The 21,004-nt window shown below is 55.4% G+C and overlaps 4 protein-coding genes across 6 annotated transcripts in view; all 4 read left to right on the top strand.

Moving 5' to 3' along the window:
* Positions 1-6: 6 nt before the first annotated feature.
* MAZ (MYC-associated zinc finger protein (purine-binding transcription factor)) lies at positions 7-3,873 on the top strand. Of its 2 annotated transcripts, XM_008586539.1 has the most exons (5): positions 7-554; positions 908-971; positions 1,250-1,421; positions 2,225-2,449; positions 2,765-3,873. In XM_008586539.1, the coding sequence occupies exons 1-4, from the start codon at positions 184-186 to the stop codon at positions 2,425-2,427; spliced, it is 810 nt and encodes a 269-aa protein (XP_008584761.1). In that variant the 5' UTR covers positions 7-183; the 3' UTR covers positions 2,428-2,449; positions 2,765-3,873. The 2 variants fall into 2 exon arrangements, with proteins under 2 accessions (XP_008584761.1, XP_008584762.1); XM_008586540.1 differs by lacking the exon at positions 2,225-2,449.
* A 1,031-nt stretch (positions 3,874-4,904) lies between these two features.
* Positions 4,905-8,512, top strand: PRRT2 (proline-rich transmembrane protein 2). Of its 2 annotated transcripts, XM_008586538.1 has the most exons (4): positions 4,905-5,066; positions 5,716-6,653; positions 7,048-7,180; positions 7,353-8,512. In XM_008586538.1, the coding sequence occupies exons 1-4, from the start codon at positions 5,060-5,062 to the stop codon at positions 7,361-7,363; spliced, it is 1,089 nt and encodes a 362-aa protein (XP_008584760.1). In that variant the 5' UTR covers positions 4,905-5,059; the 3' UTR covers positions 7,364-8,512. The 2 variants fall into 2 exon arrangements, with proteins under 2 accessions (XP_008584760.1, XP_008584758.1); XM_008586536.1 differs by lacking the exons at positions 7,048-7,180; positions 7,353-8,512 and having other exon boundaries at positions 5,716-7,035.
* Positions 8,513-9,144: 632 nt separating this feature from the next.
* On the top strand, positions 9,145-11,282 carry PAGR1 (PAXIP1 associated glutamate-rich protein 1). The gene is made up of 3 exons (XM_008586535.1): positions 9,145-9,641; positions 9,844-9,926; positions 10,860-11,282. Exons 1-3 carry the CDS (start codon positions 9,160-9,162, stop codon positions 11,057-11,059), a joined length of 765 nt encoding a protein of 254 aa, XP_008584757.1. The 5' UTR covers positions 9,145-9,159; the 3' UTR covers positions 11,060-11,282.
* A 346-nt stretch (positions 11,283-11,628) lies between these two features.
* The window catches only part of LOC103602121 (major vault protein-like), a gene marked incomplete at its 3' end in the record, with an annotated part of 15,299 nt that continues 5,923 nt past the window's right edge, over positions 11,629-21,004 (top strand). The window contains exons 1-3 of the mRNA XM_008586545.1: positions 11,629-11,684; positions 18,922-19,066; positions 19,261-19,456. Coding sequence (XP_008584767.1) covers positions 18,942-19,066; positions 19,261-19,456 — 321 coding nt within the window. The remainder of the gene's footprint in view (positions 11,685-18,921; positions 19,067-19,260; positions 19,457-21,004) is intronic.

Genomic DNA, 21,004 nt, shown 5'->3' with positions numbered 1-21,004 from the left:
GTCGTAGCCCCGACCTCGACGGTCGCCGTGGCCCCTGTCGCGTCTGCCTTGGAGAAGAAGACAAAGAGTAAGGGGCCCTACATCTGCGCCCTGTGCGCCAAGGAATTTAAAAACGGCTACAACCTCCGGAGGCACGAAGCCATCCACACGGGAGCCAAGGCCGGCCGGGTCCCCTCGGGTGCTATGAAGATGCCCACCATGGTGCCCCTGAGCCTCTTGAGCGTGCCCCAGCTGAGCGGAGCCGGCGGGGGAGGGGGAGAAGCGGGTGCCGGCGGCGGCGCGGCCGCAGTGGCCGCCGGTGGCGTGGTGACCACGACCGCGTCGGGAAAGCGCATCCGGAAGAACCATGCCTGCGAGATGTGCGGCAAGGCCTTCCGCGACGTCTACCATCTGAATCGACACAAGCTGTCGCATTCTGACGAGAAGCCCTACCAGTGCCCGGTGTGCCAGCAGCGCTTCAAGCGCAAGGACCGCATGAGCTACCACGTGCGCTCACATGACGGCGCTGTGCACAAGCCCTACAACTGCTCCCACTGTGGCAAGAGCTTCTCCCGGTGTGCACGGGGCCTCGGCCGCCCGCTGGGCCGGTGGGGAGGGAGGGGCGGCCGCGGAGGTGGTCTGGCGGCGGCTGGCGGGGAGGGAGGCGGCTTCCGAGGATGGGGAAGGGGAGCTCCTCCCAGGGAGGAGGGAGGCAAGCCGCTCCCGGTTACCAGGGAGCAGGGGGTGGTCCTTTGTAGAGGAGGTGGGTCTTCAGGAGGAGGAGGAGGAAGCCGTGGTTGAGGGGAGGGGTTTCCTGCTCAAGTAGGACTTTGATGCCAGGGCATTGGGAAGGCCTGTTGTGCAGTGAGGCAGGTTTGGGGCGCGCCTAGGGGCCTCAGCCCTAACCCCAACCCCAACGTGTCCCCAGGCCGGATCACCTCAACAGTCACGTCAGACAAGTGCACTCAACAGAACGGCCCTTCAAATGTGAGGTAGGAAGCTCGCCTCCTCCTGTCCCGGTTTTCACGATTTTGATCCTCATTGTAGCTGCCTGAGTTCAGCCTCTCAGACCCCCTTTTTCTCTCTCTTCTTTTTGCCTTTTCACTCCATTTTCTCATCCCTTCTTCAAGGCCTCATCATCTCACACCCATTTCCTACAGATCAAAGATCCCCAAGGCTCTGATCCCTTTAACCTCTTGCTCCCCTCTCCCTACTCTCCGAAACTTTAACTCTCCTGTGACACCCCCCCACGCCCCTCCCCCCTCCCCAGAAATGTGAGGCAGCTTTTGCTACAAAGGATCGACTCCGGGCGCACACAGTACGACACGAAGAGAAGGTGCCATGTCATGTGTGTGGCAAGATGCTGAGCTCGGCTTATATTTCGGACCACATGAAGGTGCACAGCCAGGGCCCTCACCATGTCTGTGAGCTCTGCAACAAAGGTACGTGCTGAGGGAGGCCGGGAGGGCCAGGGACAAAGGGTGGCCACAAAGCCAGAGGCCCTTCTACAGATGTGGGTTATGGGTGCTGTAGCCAAGAGCTCGTGGCATCTAGAGCCCTTTAGGAAGCAAATGAAGTAGTATTGGGGATGAGTGAACATCATTAAGTTCCAGCAAGTCACGGCTGGATGAGACGATCTACTGGAAAGACTGAACCTCTCGGGTGTGCGTGGGGAGAAGGGGAGTGGGACATGGCTGCTTTGGGGAAGGAATGGTCAAGAGAGCCAGTTCCCAAGGGTCAGAAGGCAAGGTTTCAGCTGTGCAGCCACAAGTTCTTGTCTCCAGCTCCCAGGGCAAGTGGAGAACCTCAGCAGGGGTGTAACAAGCACACACCCTGCCTCAGTAGCAGAGATAGCTGCTTTTAAGCAGACTCACGTTTTCAGTGACTTACTGGGCTGAGACTGTGGGGCACCTTAGGGAAGGGACACAGCCGACTCTGAGAGTTAACCCTTCGAGGGGCTAGGAATCAGTGTCATCCCGGGACAGATCTCCCAGCCACAGAGAATGAGCTTTGTAGGTACCAAGACTGAGAAGGGGACACCACTCAAACCAGACCCCAAGTTCAGGGAGGGGCTGTGCCCCCATCAACCCCAGCAGAGTAGTTGGCCCCAGGTTACCAAGGATGTGGTGGGAGGAGGACAGGACCATTTGAAGAGGGCATCCCCAGCCTAGGAGAACAGCCCCGTCTCTGGGGTCTCCACCTGGCTGACCCCCATCCCCATCCCAATCCACCCCCCCCCCCATAGGCTTCACCACGGCAGCATACCTGCGCATCCACGCGGTGAAGGACCATGGGCTCCAGGCCCCGCGGGCTGACCGCATCCTGTGCAAGCTGTGCAGCGTGCACTGCAAGACCCCTGCCCAGCTGGCCGGCCACATGCAGACCCATCTGGGGGGGACCGCCCCCCCTGTCCCGGGAGACGCCCCCCAGCCACAGCCCACCTGCTGAGGGGGACCCCTGCACCCACCAGGCAAGGCGTGGGGCATGGCTGGGGGGTGGGATGGGAGTGTGGGACAGTGTGGCTCAAAGGGCCCAATAGGGGATCTCAGGAAGGCCAGGGATGCCCATCTGTCACTCAGGTTAGGGAGACTTCTGGGGACAGGGAGGGCCCTTCAGGACAATTGCTCTGTCTGGGTGAGGATGCAGACCACAGCTTCTGGGGACCAGATAGGAAGTGAGCAACGGCTGTGTCCCAGGGAAAGTAGTGTGGGGAAGAGTCTAGGGTGAGGGGCAAGGCTCTTGCCATGCAGATCGCGCTGTGATCTCGTGCTGTTTCTCACTGCAGGTACTGGTGAGGTTTGTCCAATGGCGGCAGCGGCGGCGGCGGCGGCGGCGGCGGCAGCAGCAGCAGCGGTGGCAGCCCCTCCTACAGCTGTGGGCTCCCTCTCTGGGGCTGAGGGGGTGCCTGTGAGCTCTCAGCCACTTCCCTCCCAGCCCTGGTGAGCTCCAAGTTGGTGGGGGGAGAGAGGGGAGAGTGGAGGAAAGTCCCTTGGTGCAATCTCCTCTCCCCCGCTCTCTTCCCACCAACTCCTCACTACTTCCCCCACCAACCAAGGAGCCTCCAGAAGGAAAGGAGGAAGAAATGTTTTCTTAGGGGAATTTGCTAGGTTTTAATGATTTGTTTCTCCTGCTCCTCTCTTCTCCCTATCAGACCTGACCCCACACACACCTGTCCCCTTGGTTGTGTTGAAGTCCCCTGGACGGTGGGCAGGGGTGGCAGAGGACAGGAGCAGCCACTGCCCTTACCCCTCTCCTCTCTGTAATCCCCTGCCCGCCCAGGGATTCGTGAGCCTTTCCCTCAATGGTCCTTCTTGCTCTCCTCCTCCAGTACTCTCCCCCTACTGTCTGCTGACCCTCCCTGGGGAGTTGGTGCTTTCTTTTTTTTTTTTTTTTTTTTTTTTTCCCGGGGGGGAGGGAGGAGAGGAAGGAGGGGAATACAAAGATTCTGTCCCAGAGAGGGAAAAAGGTGAGATTGGAGATGGGGCAGAAGCAGGGTAGGCAAAGATTGTACCTTCATGACGTAGGGTTGTTTGGGGTCAGGCCCTAAACATCATCCTACCTGAGAATCTGTCAGGGGGAAAAAGAGGCAAGGGGGCAAAAGGAAGAGCCACTGGGGCCAGAGGCAGAACAGGAGATGGAATCTTAGGGGGCCAGGGTAACTGAGGGGATCCAGGGACTCGAGGTGCTTCCTGGGGTGGGGGGAATGCAGCCACAGTGTCTCCCCCTTCCCTCTTCCACCCCAGCTCCACCCCTGGTCTTTTCACCCCTCTTCCCCACAACAGAAGCTGTGGCCCTGGCCATGTCATCGTGTTCCTGTGTCCCCTGCATGTTCCCCACCCTCCACTCCCTCCTCTTGCGCGGATCCCATTACAATAAATTTTAAATAAAAACCTGTCTCTGGCTCTGAGTTGAATGGATTGCCCTCTGTCCCCACTCCCGAGGGGTTTCTTCTTGGGCCTGGTTTCAGTCCCAGCCTTGCTCTGGCCCCTCCCACCCCAGGGGCTGCCCTAGTGGCTGCAGCACAGATTTAGTGTGGGGTCAAGCCTTCAGTGTCTGTGGAGAGCAAATCCAGGACTCCCAGGTCTCCGGAATACCCAATCTGGACAGGCCCAGAATAGTCACTGGAGATTCGAAGAGGCCCAATTAAAAACCCAAACAGCTGCTGTGCATAAATGCTGCCCTCGCCTATCCATACCTATGGCCTGCTGCTCAGATACCAAATACCTGCCCGCCCTTACGTCCCGAGAGGTGATGATTTGGCTGCAGAAAGTTGGGGGCAGTAAGGTTGAGAGTGAAAACCGTACTTGGCATGGCCCACCCCGCGTTTATGATGGCTCCTCTGCCCCAGCCCTTCCTGCTGTTCTGGGCCGTCGCTGCAGCCTCTGCCTTGCCCCTTGGAATTGCCTTTCCCGTCCTTTCCAGGGGCCCTTTCTTGAGCCTTCCAGTATCCATTTCTGCTGCTTCCTTGGGGGTAGGAAGACTTCCTGTTGTGCAGACTCCCTCCTCTTGAAACCTCACCCTGCTCCTCTGCAGCCTCCCCTAGTTTCGCCCCATATCCCTTACCCTCTTTCTGCTCGTAGGGGTGTCTCCACCCGGTCCTGCCTGCCTCACTGGTTCCGTCTCTCCTCGCAGACCCCTCTCCTTTTCCCCTAACCCTCTGTCCCTGCCAGGACCCCCGGTGACCGTTGGCGGGTGGGGCCGAGGACTTAGGGGGCGCCCCGCAGCGAGGCGCGCGTGGGAAATGGCAGGGAGGGGAAGCGAGTGGTCCCCGGGCTGGTTGCCTGGGTAACGCGTGGCTCTCTAGGGCTGGCCGGGAGGGGCCGGAGGCGTGCAAGGGGCGGGGGCGGCGCATCAGCGGTAGAGCGTAGGGGAGGGGACCAGAGAGGAGGGGACGAGCAAACCGGAGGGGAGGGGAGGGGAGACCCGCCACCTCCCTTCCGCACTTCTCGCTTGCTGACTTGCTCCCTCCCGGGCTGCGGCTGCTGCAACGGCGGCAGCGGCGGGAGCAGTCCGGAGGCCGGCGTCGAGGTGAGACTGGGATGGATGAGGCTGCGGGTAGGACTGGACCGACAGACGGTGGATGCCAGGCGGGTGTCACAGGAATGCGGGACCCTGGTGGGCTGGCTGGTGGTGCTGGGCACGCTGCATCATCGCATCATCGGGAGGAGGAGGTGCCGGCTCGCCAAGGGCGAGGGAATCCCTGGGAGAGGGGCTGAGAAGGGGCTAGGAGATGCCTAGGTCCCCCAGGGAAAGGCTGGGGTGTCTGCGCCCAAAACGCGCAGCAAGAAAACTGCACCGCCTGGGCGCGCAGAGAGGAGGGGAGGGTGCAGCTGGAGTGGAATGTGAGCGTCGGGTCCTCTGCCCAGGCTGCCTGTCGGAGTGTCCGGGTGTCTGTACACCTTGTTGATTTTGGGGTGCTGGGGCATCAGCTGGGATCTGAGAGTCTGGATATTGTGTGTGGACCCAAGCAGAGTCCCTGGGCAGGGTCCTGTTTACAAAAGGGTTAATCTTCCCAGAGCTCTCCAAGCAGAATTCCAGTAGAACACTCCTTCCCCAGGGATGTCCCACCCCAAGGCAAAGGGAACCCCAACTTTTCTTCCTGTCCCCAGAGGCACAAGGCTGGCCCTGTGACAGGAGCATGGCTCATTTGTGTCTGCAGTGCCTCGAGCCAGTCTTCCCTCCTCACACCAAGCCTGTCTCCCCTCCTCACACCAAGCCTGTCTCCTCCTCTTCCAGGATCTGCTGCTGTCTCTGCCGTTCCACCCTCCCCACAGAGGCCCTCTCCCCTCTCCCATCTCAAGATGGCAGCCAGCAGCTCTGAGGTCTCTGAGATGAAGCAGGTTGAGGAGAGTCCTGAGACCCAGGGAGAAGGGTCTGGCCATTCTGAAGCTGGAACTGGCCCTCTCCAGGTCCTAGCAGGGGACCAGCCAGAGGCCATGCAGCCAGGCCCAGTCACCACTGTGGCCCCTGTGGACTCAGGGCCCAAGCTTGGGCTGGCTCCAGAAACCACAGAGACCCCTACTGGGGCCTCAGAAACAGCCCAGGCCACAGACCTCAGCTTAAGCCCAGGAGGGGAATCAAAGGCCAACACCAGCCCCGAAGAAGCATGCCAAGAGCTAGCATCCAAACCAGAAGTGAGCAAAGAGGCCACTGCAGACCAGGGGTCTGAGCTGGTGTCTGCAGCCCTGCCTGAGCCAGCCTCAGAGCCTCCTCCCCAGCTAGACCCCCAGCCAGGTTCTCAGGACACCCCCAAGCCAGCTCTTCATCCAGAGTCCCCTACCCAGGAGGACCCCACCCCTGAGGTCCTGACTGAGATTGCAGAGGAAAAGCAAGAGAATGGGGCAGTGGTGCCCCTGCAGGCTGGTGATGGGGAAGAGGGCCCAGCTCCTCAGCCTCACTCGCCACCATCAACAAAAACCCCCCCAGCCAATGGGGCTCCCCCCCGCGTGCTACAGCAGCTCATTGAGGAGGACCGACTAGGAAGGGCTCACAGTGGGCATCCAGGATCTCCCAGAGGGAGCCTGAGCCACCACTCCAGCTCCCAGCTGGCAGGGCCTGGGGTGGAGGGGGGTGAAGGCACCCAGAAACCTCGGGACTACATCATCCTTGCCATCCTGTCCTGCTTCTGCCCCATGTGGCCTGTCAACATCGTGGCCTTCGCTTATGCCGTCATGGTGAGCCCCATGGGACCCTGGCCCAGACCTGCTGTGGCTCCCAGCTTCCCGCCAGCACACTGGGACAGAGCCCCAAGAGTAACCACGCCTTCCCTTCCCTGTCTGCATGGATCCCCCTTCCCCGATGACAGGGCCTTTGCTTGCCTCTCCCCAGGACCTAACCCTCTCAACCACCACTGCCCTTACCCCTTCGGGTGGGAGGGAAATGGAAATGCCTGTTTCACACAGCCTTGCTGACCTCTGCCCTCCTCCTGCCTTTCCAATCCTCCTTCCTCCCTTAACCGCTGCCCATGGGGCTGGCCTCTCTCCTCTGGACTACTCTTTCACCTGATCCCTGCTGGGCTGGCTCCTCCTGACTCGGCCATGTTGCCTTCACCCCTGACCCTAACCCCAGTCCCGGAACAGCCTGCAGCAGGGGGACGTGGATGGGGCCCAGCGCCTGGGCCGTGTGGCCAAGCTCTTAAGCATCGTGGCGCTGGTGGGGGGGGTCCTCATCATCATCGCCTCCTGCGTCATCAACTTAGGAGGTGAGTGAGGGTCTGGAATAGGCAGGGGAGGAGTGGAAGGATTGACAAGGGCAGCTTTACTAACCCCTGCCCCTGCTCTCTCCTGTCTGTCCTCCTTACTTCTCCTTTGTCTCTCCTTGTCTCCCTGTCCCCTTCTCCGTGTCCGTCTGTCCTTCCCTCTCCTCTCCCACAGTGTATAAGTGAGGGGCTCTGCCCTGCATTACAAGACTCTTCTGTTGGGAGCTGCCTTGGGCCCATCCCCCCACCCCGGGGAAGCCCAATCGATGGCCCTGGCCCCCACCCCTAGGGACCAAGGGAGCCTGAGCGGCCTTGTTTACAGCTTCTTTCCTGCTCCTGCATCCTGCCAGGCTCCTCTGCCAACCGTAGGCCTCTCCTTCTCTCTGCACTGTTTCCAACTTCCCTGCACTTCTGCCTGCATCCCCTCTAGCCTCTTGGCCTCCTATCCCTGCACTTCTGGAAACCTCCCTGAACATCTCCCAAACTCTGCACTCTCAGCCTCCCTGCATCTCTCCCAGCCTCCCTGCACTTCTCCCAGCCTCCCAAATTCTTCTGAACCTCAACCCTGGCCTCTCCCTCCCAACTTTCCTTGTCTTGACATCTTCCACATTCCTTTCTTCCTTCCCTTCATCATCTGCCCTTCCCTATCCACATCCCCGCCCCCTTCCTCTTCCTGCCTCCTCTTCTCCCCTTAGCATCCTCTTCTCCACCCTTCTGCCACCGTTTATTCTGCAAACACCCTAGCACTTAGATCAGGCTGGGGGAGGGGGAGCTGTGTCGCGAGAGGGCTCCGACTGTTCTCTGCTGGGACCACCCAGGCCTAGATGCCCCCAGAGTGCCTTGCTGGTCGCAGAGCAGGCATGCCAGGCCTTGCTTGGGGACTCGTGTAAGGGTGGCGAACACTGGTTTCAAACATGCACGGGAAGAAGGGAGGGGCGCGGCGGCTGACCCGCCCATCTGGGCTTTTAAAGCCATCAGCAAGTTTCTCTCTTGAAGATGTGGGGGTTCGGGTCATTCACGTGATTTGTAACAAAAAGAATCCAAAAAATAGGACCAAACCTCCCAGCTACAGGGAGCGAGGGAGAGGCGGGGAGCTCTATAATTATTTTCTAAGAGGACGAGGGAGGTTTGTTGCACGCGACAGCCCGCGGAGGAGGCGGGGACCGAGCTACGACGTGGTTCAGAGTTGGCCGGTTTTTTGCTTTCCAAAAAAAGTCGGGAAAAAACTAAAATTCAAGAAAAAGAAAAGGATATATCAAACTGATTCTCCCTTTTTGTATGCCGGATGCTGCATGAGTCTGAAACACCAATAAACAGAGACTGCATGAGACTCGTCTCCAGTCTCAGTTGGTCTTTACGTTCGTCTCGTCGGGCCAGCGGTACTGCCTGCCTACCGGCAGAACCTACTGGGTGGTGTACGCATGCGCCACCCTGGTGGCCATCTTTACTGTGGGCCGAAGCCTGCTATGCCCGAGCGCCTACCTGCGCATGTGCAATCCATCCCTTGCTTTCCTTTTCCAAGTAGCTTTGACTAGAGAGGAGCCTCCCGCGCTATTTCTGTGCGCCTGCGTACTGTGACCCTGCGCAGCCCGGGAGGCGGGTCTTATTTCCAGGTTCGTACGGCTGCTGAGTTGGTGCGGCCCAGAGTTACGAGGTCTAGGGAAAGGGCGCCACATCACGGCTGGAGAGGGGCGGTGTGCAGGCGAGAAGAGTGGGCCCGCCCCTCTCCTTCCCCTCCGGCTCTGCGGGTCCCCGAGAACATCGGAGTACCGGATCTCGATCCGTGGGGCGGGGTCCTTGGAGGGGACTGAGCGCCCTCTGCCGGGGACGGGAGGTCTGGCCGCGGAAACAGCTGTTGGAGTCTGATTGGTTGAGAGACTTTCCCTAAACCTTTGGGGAGCCCGATCCCGGGGGGCGGGGGGCACCCCCGGCTTAGTACTCCAGTATCTCTTATCATCGCAGGGCCCCTTCCCTAGTGGCCTATGTCCCTTGCCCGGGGTCATGGAGACGCTGCAGCCACCACGGCGACGCCTCTGTCCGAAGAAGGGGAAGTGACCTCCGGTCTCCAGGCTCTGGCCGTGGAGGACACCGGAGGTCCCTCTGCCTCGGCCACTAAGGCCGAGGAAGAGGGGAGAGGAGGCGGTGAGGAGGCCGAGCGTGAGGGGTCCGGGCCCGAGGACGCGCAGGGAGAAGCCCCCAGCGCTGGGGGGGAAGAGCTTGCCGAGGGAGAATCCGAGGACTGGTGCGTGCCCTGCAGCGATGAGGAGGTGGAGCTGCCCGTGGATGGACAGTCCTGGATGCCCCCGCCCTCCGAAATCCAGCGGCTCTATGAACTGCTGGCTGCCCACGGTACCCTGGAGCTTAAAGCCGAGATCCTGCCCCGCCGGCCTCCAACGCCCGAGGCCCAGAGTGAAGAGGAGAGAACCGATGAGGAGCCGGAGACCAAAGAAGAGGAAGAGGAAAAGTAAGGACACACCCTCACACCTTGTCCCTTCGGCTTCCCCCCTGATGCCGCAAGGAAATAGGAAGGGGGAGAAGGGAGGGGTCCAGGGGCATGGAAAGTGGAGGGAGGAGCCAACGGAAGATCCTGCAGATTGGGGAGAAGCGCCAGTGTGGGTGCTCGGAAGGGCCCCCCTCACCCTTCCCTCTCTGCCCACCTGTCCCAGACCGCACATGCCCACGGAATTTGACTTTGATGATGAGCCCATGACTCCAAAGGACTCCCTGATCGACCGGAGACGCACCCCAGGTACAAACAAGAGGGAACAGTTGGGGGAGGTGAAGGGCCTCTGCTTTCCAGTTACCCAGAAAGTAGCTCCCTTAAAGAGGCCTTGCTGTGTGCCTCAGTTGTCACACAACTTCTAGCTGCAGGAGAGAACATTCACCCAGTGGCACCATCTTTCTGGCTTAGGTTAATACCCTATCATTCTTTGTGGCCATCACAGATAATTCTATCATGTTTCCCATTCCTTTCATCATCTTAGAAGTCCAAGTCCTCCTGGTCATTCATTATTATCTAGATCCACATCTCTATACTACTGTGCACGTCACCTAATCTGACCCAATTTCCCACCCCACATGACTTCCTAGAATTTACCCTCGGGGCCATTCCTCATTTCTCTTTCTCTTACCCACACATTCAGGCCAGCAGCAGATCCAGTTAGCTCTGCCTCCACATTTCCAAGTCCATTGCTACTCTACACCTTCAATACCATTCTTATCCAAGCCACCATCTCTCTTGCCTGGATAGTTGCAGTAGCTCCTAACTGATTTTCCTGCTTCCAGTCTCAGCAATCAGAATGATCTTTTTAAAACATAAATTATGTCACTTTCTATTTAAAATCATTTAAAGGATTCCATTACTGGGGGAAAGAAAATATCGGGAGAATCCAAGTTCCTCCTCCCTGCCAACTCTCTACCTTCTCTGTTCCTGCCCTGAGGCCTTTGCACTGGCCCTTCCTCTGCCTGATATATTCCTGGTCTTTGCATTACTGGTATCTTCTCATAATTCAGGACCTTCACCACCTGCCCTATCTGTGGCCCAACCCCAAACCTCAGAAGCTTCATGACAGAGGCCTGGAAACATGTTTGTTTAACAAGCTCCCCAACTGATGGGTAAGGTTCAGAAAGGTCTGGTGCATGCTGCCTCAATCCCTTCCACATCTCTTACCTTCTTCTCCAGGAAGCTCAGCCCGAAGCCAGAAACGGGAGGCCCGCCTGGACAAGGTCCTCTCAGACATGAAGCGACACAAGAAGCTGGAGGAACAGATCCTTCGGACCGGGAGGGACCTTTTCAGCCTGGACTCAGAGGACCCCAGTGCCAGCAGCCCCCCACTCCGGTCCTCAGGGAGTAGCCTCTTCCCCCGGCAGCGGAAGTACTGACTGCTGCTGCTACTGACTCTAGGCCTGCTGGGGTCTGGGCCCTCCTTCCCTAAGCCAGGATGCTGGGAAAATTGGGAAGAAGAGAGAAACCCCACGCTCCCAACTCCGCACACTGCAGGGAAGAGGGAGTCTGTGTATTTGTTTTCTGTTGAACATCTGCTTGGAGACCTGGGCTGAATTTTCTGTGTAAAATAAAAGATACAGAGTTATCTTCTCTTAAGAAGAGGGGCTACAGCTGGAGTCTAAACAATTCACCACATTTGAGAGGAGAGGTGGGATTCTATTCACCTAGATTGGAAAATTAAATCCAGATGGGACAGAGGGGGACTCAGTCAGCACCTGCCCCCTGCCTCAGGTTCACTGACTTTTTCCAGTCTCATTCCAGCGCTACCAGCTGGCTCTGGGGCAGAAATTCCTAAGCGCAGAATGGGCTGCTCTGGGGTGCCTTCAGCTGCAGCAGAAGCAGCCCAGAGGAGAAAATGAGAACCAGCTGCCAGGGCCCTTTAAGCACCCAAGCCCCACCCACGGGCCTGCCCTGCCCTGCCCTGCCGGGAAGTGATCCTGTGGCTGGGCGAGGGAGTTTCCTGATCTGAGGAGTCTGTTGCAGCTAGCCACACTTCTAGATGTGAGTTCGTTGTACTGGTCTCCAAACCCCAAACCAGTGGTGGGTCTCTGTGCCCCTCAAGGCTCGCTTTAGCTCCGTCCTGCTGTCAAGGGCCTTCTGTTGGTGCAATTAAGACCTCTCTGAATCGGAGAAGGAAGGTAGGTGGGCTCTGCCAAGGGAGGTTTTGCTTTCCTTGTCGGAGTTTTCTGGGTGTAGAGGCAAAGGCAGATAGATCAGCTCATCAGCACTGCCTCCAGCCCCCTTCTAAATCTCAGGCCTCTCTGACTTTAGAGTCCCACATCAGAAGTAAGGGGGATAGGGCTGGCCATTTAGCTCAGTTGGTTAGAGCATGGTGTTAGAACACCAGGGTCAAGGATTCGGATCCCCGTACCAGCCAGCCACCCCCCAAAAACACACAGAAAATAAGGAAGGGGGGACCTTAGGAGATCCATTTGGACTCCATCTTGGAGCTAGATTAGTCCTTGCTGTACTCACCTGCCCCCTCCCCCTGGGGACCCGGGCTTTGGACTTGAACTCCTAGAATGTGACCTGTCCCCATTGGGACCCCTCAGCTCTGCCAAATGTTGGGGCTTTCCTTCTGCCCCGTGCACGGCTATGCCAACTGTGGGCCTTGCCAGATCACTTGAGAAGTCATTAGCAGAGTGATCTCGAGGTAGGATCAATTTCCAGAAGGCATAGACTTTGGTGAGCAAGGATCTTTTCTTTTTGGGAGGGGGAAGTGAAAAACAGGAAGCTCAGTTGGACCCACCAGCCTGTGATTCTCGGGATCTTAGAGCTGTCAGTCTGGACCGAAGCACTTTGGGATGGATGATGGTAATTGAGGCAGCTGTTCCCAGTGTTCTCTGCTCCCTGCCTGGGTGAACCCCTGGGTTATGGAGGCAAGGCTGGCTGTCACGTGGGGTGCCAGGTGGCTCTCCCTGGAAACTCCTGCCTGTTTCCACCCATGGCATACAGGGCACCTGGCCTTCCCTGCCCTGGGGTGTGGCTATCTAGGCAGGGCAGCTTTCCATAGTCATGAGCAGGTAGGGCAGCCACCATGAGTGGATGGCCCAGAGACAGCCTAAGGACTTCAAGGTAATTGGGTGCTCAGGCCTTCTAGTTTGGTGCTGCCTTCCCAGATTCTAGGGGAGCAGAGGCTGGGCACTGGCTCAGATTGCAGAAAACGCTCACCTTTGAACTGCCATTGGTGCTGTCTCCTGGGCAAAACCCAGCCCCACCCAGGCTCTTAAGTCCTTGTTCCAGGTCCAGAATCATCAATGTTTTTGCCTAAGAAGCCACTCTGCCTTCTGGTTTGGGGGCTTTGCAGTTACGATATTCAGGGTAGAATTCTGGCTCCATCCTTTGATAACTGTGTGATCCTGAGCAAGTTCTGTAACTTCTGTGTTCTTGTGAGAATATGAGTTGATTAAGGACACAACACAATGCCTGGCACAGGTTAAATTTGTATTAAGTGGGAGCTGTTATTTATGGGCACTTGCATAAAATGCACGTTTCAGCGTATCTCTCCTGGAAACCCTGATCCAGTGGGTCTGGGGTGAGGCATGGGAAAAGCTTGAGCAGGATTAAGAATCCCAGGCAAGTCCTGTAATTGGGTAAGTTTAGAAAATGTTGATAAAAACAAACCAATAATTTTTTTTTAATTTGAAATAGAAAATGTTGATGTATATCTAGCATTCTGAAACCTGTTTCCCGGGTCACTCCTAGTCTATGCAATTCTCACCTTCAATGATTGGCATTAATTGGCAGCACCTGGGAGGGAGGGAGGTGGCAGGATAAGCAGAGTCCAGGGCTGGCAGAGCTGCCCTGCCCCTAGTGAGGCCATCAAGCTGTCCCCACCTCCACTCCCCCTGCTAAAGTGGCCCAATTGGGATGGAGCTCAAATAAGATTTTCTTAGGAAGAAAAGTTCCTGAAACTCTGCCACTTAAAGTGATTTATATGAGACAAATTCTCAGTTTCCGTTAATAGTCCCTTAAAACTGGAAACAGTTTCAATAAGCCAAAAAAATGCCAGGTGAAAACAGGCTCTCTGCAGTTTCTGACTCATGTGACTCTCTCATCCCCTGGACAAAGACTAGAACATTTAACCTAAAATCAGTGAAAGAAAACTCTGCAAAGATGAGTCCCTCTTTATGCTGTACTTCATGCACCTTTCCCTAAACCTAAGGTTGGTGGAGGTCTGGTGGCAGGGCTGTGTCACTGGCCTCACCTCCACCTTCAGGCCTCCCTGGCCAAGAGCCCAGGTGTTGGGGACAAAGGGCGCTGCTTAGATCTGGGATAGGAGAAGGAGCTGGAGGAGAATAAGTGAAATTCCCTGCCCTTGAGGCTGAGTCTGTAATCTTTTTTTTTTTTTTTTACTATCATTTTTTTTTTCAGTGTGTAACCTGAGCTCATCTTCACTCTTCCTCCATCTAGCTACTATTTGTTGCAGTCCTACTGTGCATTAGAGATATGCTCCATTCTCTAACACCTTTAACTTCAGCAAACAGTCCCGTTTATTCCCACTTCACAGTCCAGGAAAGGAAGGCTCAGAGGTTGATAAGCAGCCCAAGACTATGCTGGCAGTGTCAGAACCTGCTGGATTGACATTTTCCCCACTTGTCTTAGTCCGTTTTGTGTTGCTATAACAGAAATACCTGAGACTGGGTAACTTATAAAGAAGAGAGGTTTATTTGGCTTATGATTCTGGGACAGCTGCGCCTGGCATGGGCCTCAGGCTGCTGCTACTCATGGTGGGAAGTGGCAGGGAGCTGGTGGGTACAAGCAGATCTCACGGCGAGAGGAAGTGAGAGAGAAGGTGCCAGGGTCTTTTTAAGCAACAAGCTCTCGCGGGAGCTAATAGAGCGAGAACTCACTCATTAATCCCCCCTCCCCCAGGGAGAGCATTAATCCATTCACGAGGGATTCGCCCCCATGACTCAATCAGTTTCCAACACTGCCACATTGGGGATCAAATTTCCACATGAGTTTTGGAGGGGACAACACATCCAAACTCCATCACCACTGGTTCTCAATTCTGGCTGTATATTAGAGTCAGCAGGAGAGCTTTTAAAAATAGCAATGCTTAGAGCCAGCGCATGGCTCACTCGGGAGAGTGCGGTAGTGATAACACCAAGGCCACGGGTTTGGACCCTATATAGGGATGGCCGGTTGGCTCACTGGCTGAGTGTGGTGCTGACAACACTAAGCCAAGAGTTAAGATCCCCTTACCCGTCATCTTAAAAAAAAAAAAAAAAAAAAAAAAAAAGCAATGCTTAGACCCCACCCCAGACCAATTAAATCAGAATCATTAGAGATGGGTGGCTTTAAAAGGTCTCCAGGTGACTCTAATGTGTAGTCTGGGTTGAGAGTGGCTGCTTTAGACTGGAGCTGCTCATACTGTAAAGTGTGCGCAGATCATCGGGGATCTAGTTAAAATGCTGATTGATTCTGCAGCTCTGGTGGGGCCCAGGAGTCTTCCTCACTAACAAGCTCCCAGGTGGGGCTGGACTGCTCACTGTGGGCCACATACATACACTGCTCATTGTGGGTCACTTTGGCATTTACTGTTTCAGAGTCACTCACTCACTGTGTCAGCCTCTCACAGTTGACCCTGAGGATCTCTGATACGTTGTGACTCATTTATTTATTCATTTTTCTTGAAGCATAAGTTTTACTTCTGAGTCAAGAGACTGGGATAAAGAGCCTGTCTTTTGGCTTAGGGTGAACCCAGCTTCTGCTTCTGACAGGCTGTTTAATTCTTTGCCCACCCACCCATTACTCCTTGTGAGGCGGAGGTGCACTGAGACTTTGAGTGAAGTTGGCTGTGCTTCTTGCAGGAGCCTCATGACATTTGAGGGACGTGTGCTCAGACAAGGCTGGGCATATGCCCCCCAGAGCCAATTAGGGGGCAGATCTCAGAAGCAGGGACTAAGGGAGATGGGTGAGTAGATTTGGGGAGGTGGGGCCAAACCCAAGGGCTGGGCAGGACCTTCCAAAGGTCAGCACAATCCTTAGCCATTGTCTTTTGAGGGCCCCAATGTAGAAGTAAAATGCCCTAACTGTACATATCATCTGATAAACCACAAGAGCCTGAATCTGAGACTTGTCACGAACGTGCTGCCTGAGTCAAATAGTTTCCCTGGTCTACCTCCGAGGATGGCAAGGGTCTTAGAAAGACAGAGCCTGCTGTGAGTGAACTTGGCAGGTGGCCTAAGTGGAAGGCACAGCTTTAGGGCATGGCAGATGGGTGGCCACGGAGGTAAGGCGGGGTCCTCATACTGCCACAGGGGCAGTTGGCAAGGGCTTGGCCTCAGAGCAAAGCGGGAGCCAAGCCCAGCCAGCCATGAGGATGACTGTCGCTGAGTCACTGTGCTGGCCAAGGCTCTCAGCCCCCCTGACTGGGTCCAGCTGGGGTGGCAGATGGTGGAGAGGCCTCAGCCTTCAGGGGGTGAGGGGTCATCCAACAAGTAGCCAGTGGAGGCTGTTCCCGAAGCCTTCTTCCAACCTCGCGTGTCTTCTAGAGTTCAGATCTTCCCCGCAAGGCTTCAGCCCTGTCCCCACCTCCGCCTACAGCCCTAGCCCTTCCTCTTCCCCATCTGGTTTTCGGGCCAGGTTTCTACCCACAGAGAACCAGGCAAAGCAGCAGTGGGAAAAAGCCTCCCTTGGCTATCGGCTGCCCCTGTTCTGCTGCTCTAGCTCCACAGCTGGGGTGGCACAAAACTTGTGCCTTTCTGCCCAGTGAACAGGTGAGGCTTAAGCCAGGGTGCCAGGTGGGGTAATGAGCCTCAGGTGCTGGTCATGTCCCCTCATCTCCTCACTGGATAGGAAAGTTGGGCCTCGGGTGCTGTTTCCTCCTCCATAGTAAAGCACATAGTGCTACGGAGAGCCAGGCTCTGTTCTGAGTGTTCTATATATTTAAATCAGATCTCAGAATTCTGAGAGAGATGCTGTTATCCATTCTCATTGTGCAGGTGGGGAAACAGGTACAGGGAGGTCAAGTGGCTTGACTCAGATGGCCTGTTGCATAAGGGTTAGAGCCAAGGTCCAGGCAGTCGCAGCCAACCCTGTGGACTCTTAGAAGTAGACCTTCTAGATAGAACAGGGCCTCATACCGTGGAGCAACTGGGGAGTGGAAGCAAGGCTGGGCAGGACGGGCCAATAGAGAGGAAGGAAAGAGAAGGTGCACATAGAAGTGGGGAGGAGAACACAGCCAGGAAACCAGAAAAGCGAGCCCCTGTGTTCTCCAACAACAGAAGAGGGAGCTCTGACATTAGAAAAGCCACCCCCTACAAGTTAAGGGAAACGAAGTTCAAGTGAAATGAGCAACAGAGAAGGTCAAATCCCATACAAAGTTGCCATATAAAAGAATGAGGAGCAGAAGAACATTCCTCTGATGTGCAAAGTGTACCAGGAAAACAGATCAAAACTGTAATCTCTTTCAAAAGGAGGTAAGACGTTAAGGAAACAATATGATGCACGAAAACAGCAAATCAGAGTTGCAAGTCCAGGCAGTGTGGGTCTGAGTCCACACCCCTGACCACTGTGCCATGCTGCCTTTTGAGAAAGACGGAACCAGACATTCCATCAGGGTTCTAGTCCTGATAGTACCACTAACTTGCTTTCTGGCCATGAAGGATTCATTGTCCCTGAGTTTCAACTACTTAGAGCTACACTGTTCAATGTGGGATCAGCCAGCTACATTGGGCTATTTAAATTAAAATTTATTAAAATAAAAAATCGAGTTCCTCAGATGGACTAGCCACAATTCAACTATTCAGCAACCACATATGGCTAGTCCAAAAACAATGTAGATTTAAAATATTCTCCTGGGTGTGTTTGGTGGCTGGCTGGTATGGAGATCGAAACCCTTGACCTTGGTGTTATAACACTGTGCTCTAACCAACTGGGCTAACTCATCCATCATTGTAGAAAGTTCTCCTGGACAATGCTGAGTTAGAGGATTTTAAACAGGAGCCAGGCTGGTGATATGAGTGTAATTGCCCAGGTGTAAGACAATAGGGAGTGCTGTGGACTGTGGTTATCAGGAAAGCTTGTGTCCCATCTAAAGGGGACAGCCGCCAATGGGCTTTTGCCAATTTTGCCACATGGGAATGTGGGCCCAGTGTTTTATTGCTAGTCTCCTAATTCTTCAAGAGAACCAGGAATTGGGAGTTTGTGAAAATTCACAATTTCTAAACAAAAAATTGAAATTTTACAGATTGTGTGGATCAAGTAAAAGTCTTCTCCTAAGTCTACTTCTTCCAACTTAGATTCTGAAATTTCATGGCTCCTGCCTATTTTTGCTGTGCCTAGCCATTCCCTTTCCCTCCTTGCTTGTATTCTTGCCCAGATTGGAAGTTTTGAGGATGGTGGAGTAAATTAGCCACTCCTCTCTGGTGGTGGCAACAAAAATGTCAAGGACAAGGCTCTGGTTGTCTAGTCAACTTGTTCCCCTTGTATGACTCAAAGGGACATGTCCATAGTCCAAAGGATATTGGAGACAGGGATGGGAGCTAGGTAGGGTGTGTAACATTCCTGAACAGACCAAGCAGTAGATGGAACCACCCAGGATTCAGGAGCGGGTGGGATGGGGGTGGGTGGGATACAATAATCACTTACCCCCTTTCCCTTTCCTGTCCACAACAGCAGGGAGCTGAGGGTGATGACAGACCAGGGAGAAAACTGGGGAGGAAAGGACTAGAATGATTTGTGGTGTCACTATCCAGCTGATTCTTTGGGAGTTCTGTGATCCCTTCCGTGAGAAGTGGACCCTGTCTTACATTTCACCCAGGATTGCCTAAAGCGCGAGGAAGGAGGAAGGGGGCACAGATAATGCAAATAATCTCAGCTGTGGGCTAACATTTGAATACAGTAGGGCCATGTCGCTGTCCCTGACTCCCCAGCTCTCCCAGCATGGAGTATTTCTATCTTTACAGTGTAGGGATTGGGCACATTTTGATCTAAAGCCCTTTCTGGTGCTGCAGGCAGTTTAGGGGGATGTAATTGACAGGAGTTGAGGAACTGGCAGCAACTGGCTTCTGTGGAAAACTGTGTCATGCAGTTCTTGGCAAAGGTGAGGTCTGGGTGGGCTGTGTTGTGCTGGGTGGGGAGAGAAAGGGGAGGTGGGCATGGGGACAGGAGTGGGGAGTGATCTGAGCTGCAGAAGGGCCATGCCCTGCCCACGCACCCTCAGACTCACGCCTGCCTGTCCCAGGCCCTCTGGGCTCACCTTGTGTCCCCCACCTGCACTTTTGCCTAGCCCTGGGCTTAGGAGTCACCATGGCGACCGACGAGTCCATCATCCGCATCCCCCCGTACCACTACATCCATGTCTTGGACCAGAACAGCAATGTGTCCCGTGTGGAGGTCGGACCAAAGACCTATATCCGGCAGGACAATGAGAGGTTGGTGTGGGAACTGGGGATCCTTGGGGCCAAGGAGGGCCTGCTAGTCCAACTGGCATAATCCTCCTTCTCCTGCCCACTGTTCCCGGGCAGGGGTGGCCCTCACTTGGGTGACAGGGAGGTTTCTCTTGCATTTGCTGCCTCTTTGGGGAGCGGAAACCTGGGTGCTCACACCTGTTATCACCCTCCAACAGGGTGCTGTTTGCCCCTTTGCGCATGGTGACTGTCCCCCCACGCCACTACTGCACAGTGGCCAACCCTGTGTCCCGGGATGCCCAGGGCTCAGTGCTGTTCGACGTCACCGGGCAAGTACGGCTTCGCCACGCTGACCTAGAGATCCGGCTGGCCCAGGATCCCTTCCCGCTATACCCGGGGGAGGTGCTGGAGAAGGTATCTGTCTTGCCTCCCCCTTACCCCATTCCACCTGTCCCGCCACCTTGTCCCAGGTCTCTGCTGAAGGGAAAACAAGCCGGGGCAGTGGGAGGGGTGGGATGGATGTCTTCTGGCTCTCACCAGGGGCAGAATGGACTCACTGGACCCCTGTTCACCTTCCCCAACCACCCACTTCCTCCACACTTGCCCCAAACAGACTGACCCCTCCTTTGAGAACTCTTGGCCCGGCCCCTCTTGCCACCTGTTCTGTCAGGTTCCAGAGCCTGCCAGAAGCACCTGGCCAGTCTAGTGCTGTGAGTGGTGCCAAGGTTAAGCACTTTATTCACTCAAACAGTGCCGGACACTGGTGGGCAGTGACCACTTCAGTGGACAAGACAAGGTCCAGGCCCAGAGGCCTGAGCCTGCTCCATGGAAAGCCATCGCTCCAGCCAGGCCCTGGTCCATGTTGCCTGCGGGCCCGGGCCTGAGCCAGGGGCATCCCACCTTTGGTTTTTTAACTGTTCTCCTGCTATACTTTCTTGCCATTTTATGCTTTTTGACTCTGAGCTCCTCTACTGACCAGCACTTACTGATCCTGAACACGTGAGGCGTGACCTGGGGAGCTTTTAGAGACAGTCGTGTCCAGTTAGATGCAGACAGTTTGGGGAAGAAATGCGTGTCTAGAGAGAAAAAATGATAAGGAATGATTGAAATGTTAACCCTTAAGGAATCTGAGTGAAGAGTGTGCAGGAATTCTTTGTACTATTTTTGTAACTTCTTTGTAAGTCTGAAGCTGTCAAAATGAAAGGTTAAAAAATCCGGGCTAGCCAGTTAGCTAATTTAGTTAGAGTATGGTGCTCATAACACTGAGGTCCAGGGTTCTATCCCTGTGCTGGCCAGCCGCCAAAAAAAAAAAATCCACATCCAGGTTGTACCTCAGACCGACGAAATTCCCCTCTGGGTGAGGAGTGGTGGGTGAGGTGGGGGAGGTTGGGAACCAGAATTTAAAGCTCCCTGGGGCCGGCTCAGTGGTTCACTTGGGAGAGCGGGGTGCTGACAGCACCAAGTCAGGGGTTAAGATCCCCTTACCGGTCAATCCCTGGCTGAGAGTAAAAGCTTCCCTTCTCCCTGCTGGCTCTCCCCTCCACTTCCCAGCAGCCCCTGTCCACGGCTGCTTGTTCCCTCCCACCTGACCCTGACCTGCCCTGGACCAGGGGGGCAGCAGGGCCACATGATGCTGATGCTCCTTGTCACTATCACTGCAGGCAGCACCTGGTGCAGGCCTCCCTCATATCCTTGCAAGGAGCCTGCCAACAACTTTGAGAACAGCCTTTTTTTTTTTTTTTTGGTGGCTGGCTGGTTTGGGGATCTGAAGCCGTGACCTTGGTATTATAAGGCTGTGCTCTAACCAACTGAGCTAACCAGCCAACTCAAAAACAAACTTCTTGACCTCAACTCTGACCCTCACCACCTCCTCTGTTCTGCTTCAGCCCACACCCAGTGCCATGTCCACTCTGGCCTTGGTTATTCTCCTACCTGCCTGCCTGCCCCCCACCCCCACCCACC

This window comes from Galeopterus variegatus, unplaced genomic scaffold, assembly GCF_000696425.1.
Source record: "Galeopterus variegatus unplaced genomic scaffold, G_variegatus-3.0.2 Scaffold4015, whole genome shotgun sequence".
NCBI lineage: Eukaryota > Metazoa > Chordata > Mammalia > Dermoptera > Cynocephalidae > Galeopterus > Galeopterus variegatus.
The sequence above is the reverse complement of the archived record's forward strand: the minus strand, read 5'-3'. Positions and strand labels throughout refer to the sequence as shown.

What these genes read in the sequence shown, in the direction of transcription:
- MAZ (XM_008586539.1), top strand. Translation starts at nt 184, where the DNA reads ATGAAGATGCCCACCATGGTGCCCCTGAGCCTCTTGAGCGTGCCCCAG. An exon ending in TGTGGCAAGAGCTTCTCCCG is followed by an intron (nt 555 to 907) that starts GTGTGCACGGGG and finishes ACGTGTCCCCAG; the next exon opens with GCCGGATCACCTCAACAGTC. An exon ending in AACGGCCCTTCAAATGTGAG is followed by an intron (nt 972 to 1,249) that starts GTAGGAAGCTCG and finishes CCCCCTCCCCAG; the next exon opens with AAATGTGAGGCAGCTTTTGC.
- PAGR1 (XM_008586535.1), top strand. Translation starts at nt 9,160, where the DNA reads ATGTCCCTTGCCCGGGGTCATGGAGACGCTGCAGCCACCACGGCGACG. An exon ending in AAAGAAGAGGAAGAGGAAAA is followed by an intron (nt 9,642 to 9,843) that starts GTAAGGACACAC and finishes CACCTGTCCCAG; the next exon opens with ACCGCACATGCCCACGGAAT. An exon ending in CGACCGGAGACGCACCCCAG is followed by an intron (nt 9,927 to 10,859) that starts GTACAAACAAGA and finishes CTTCTTCTCCAG; the next exon opens with GAAGCTCAGCCCGAAGCCAG.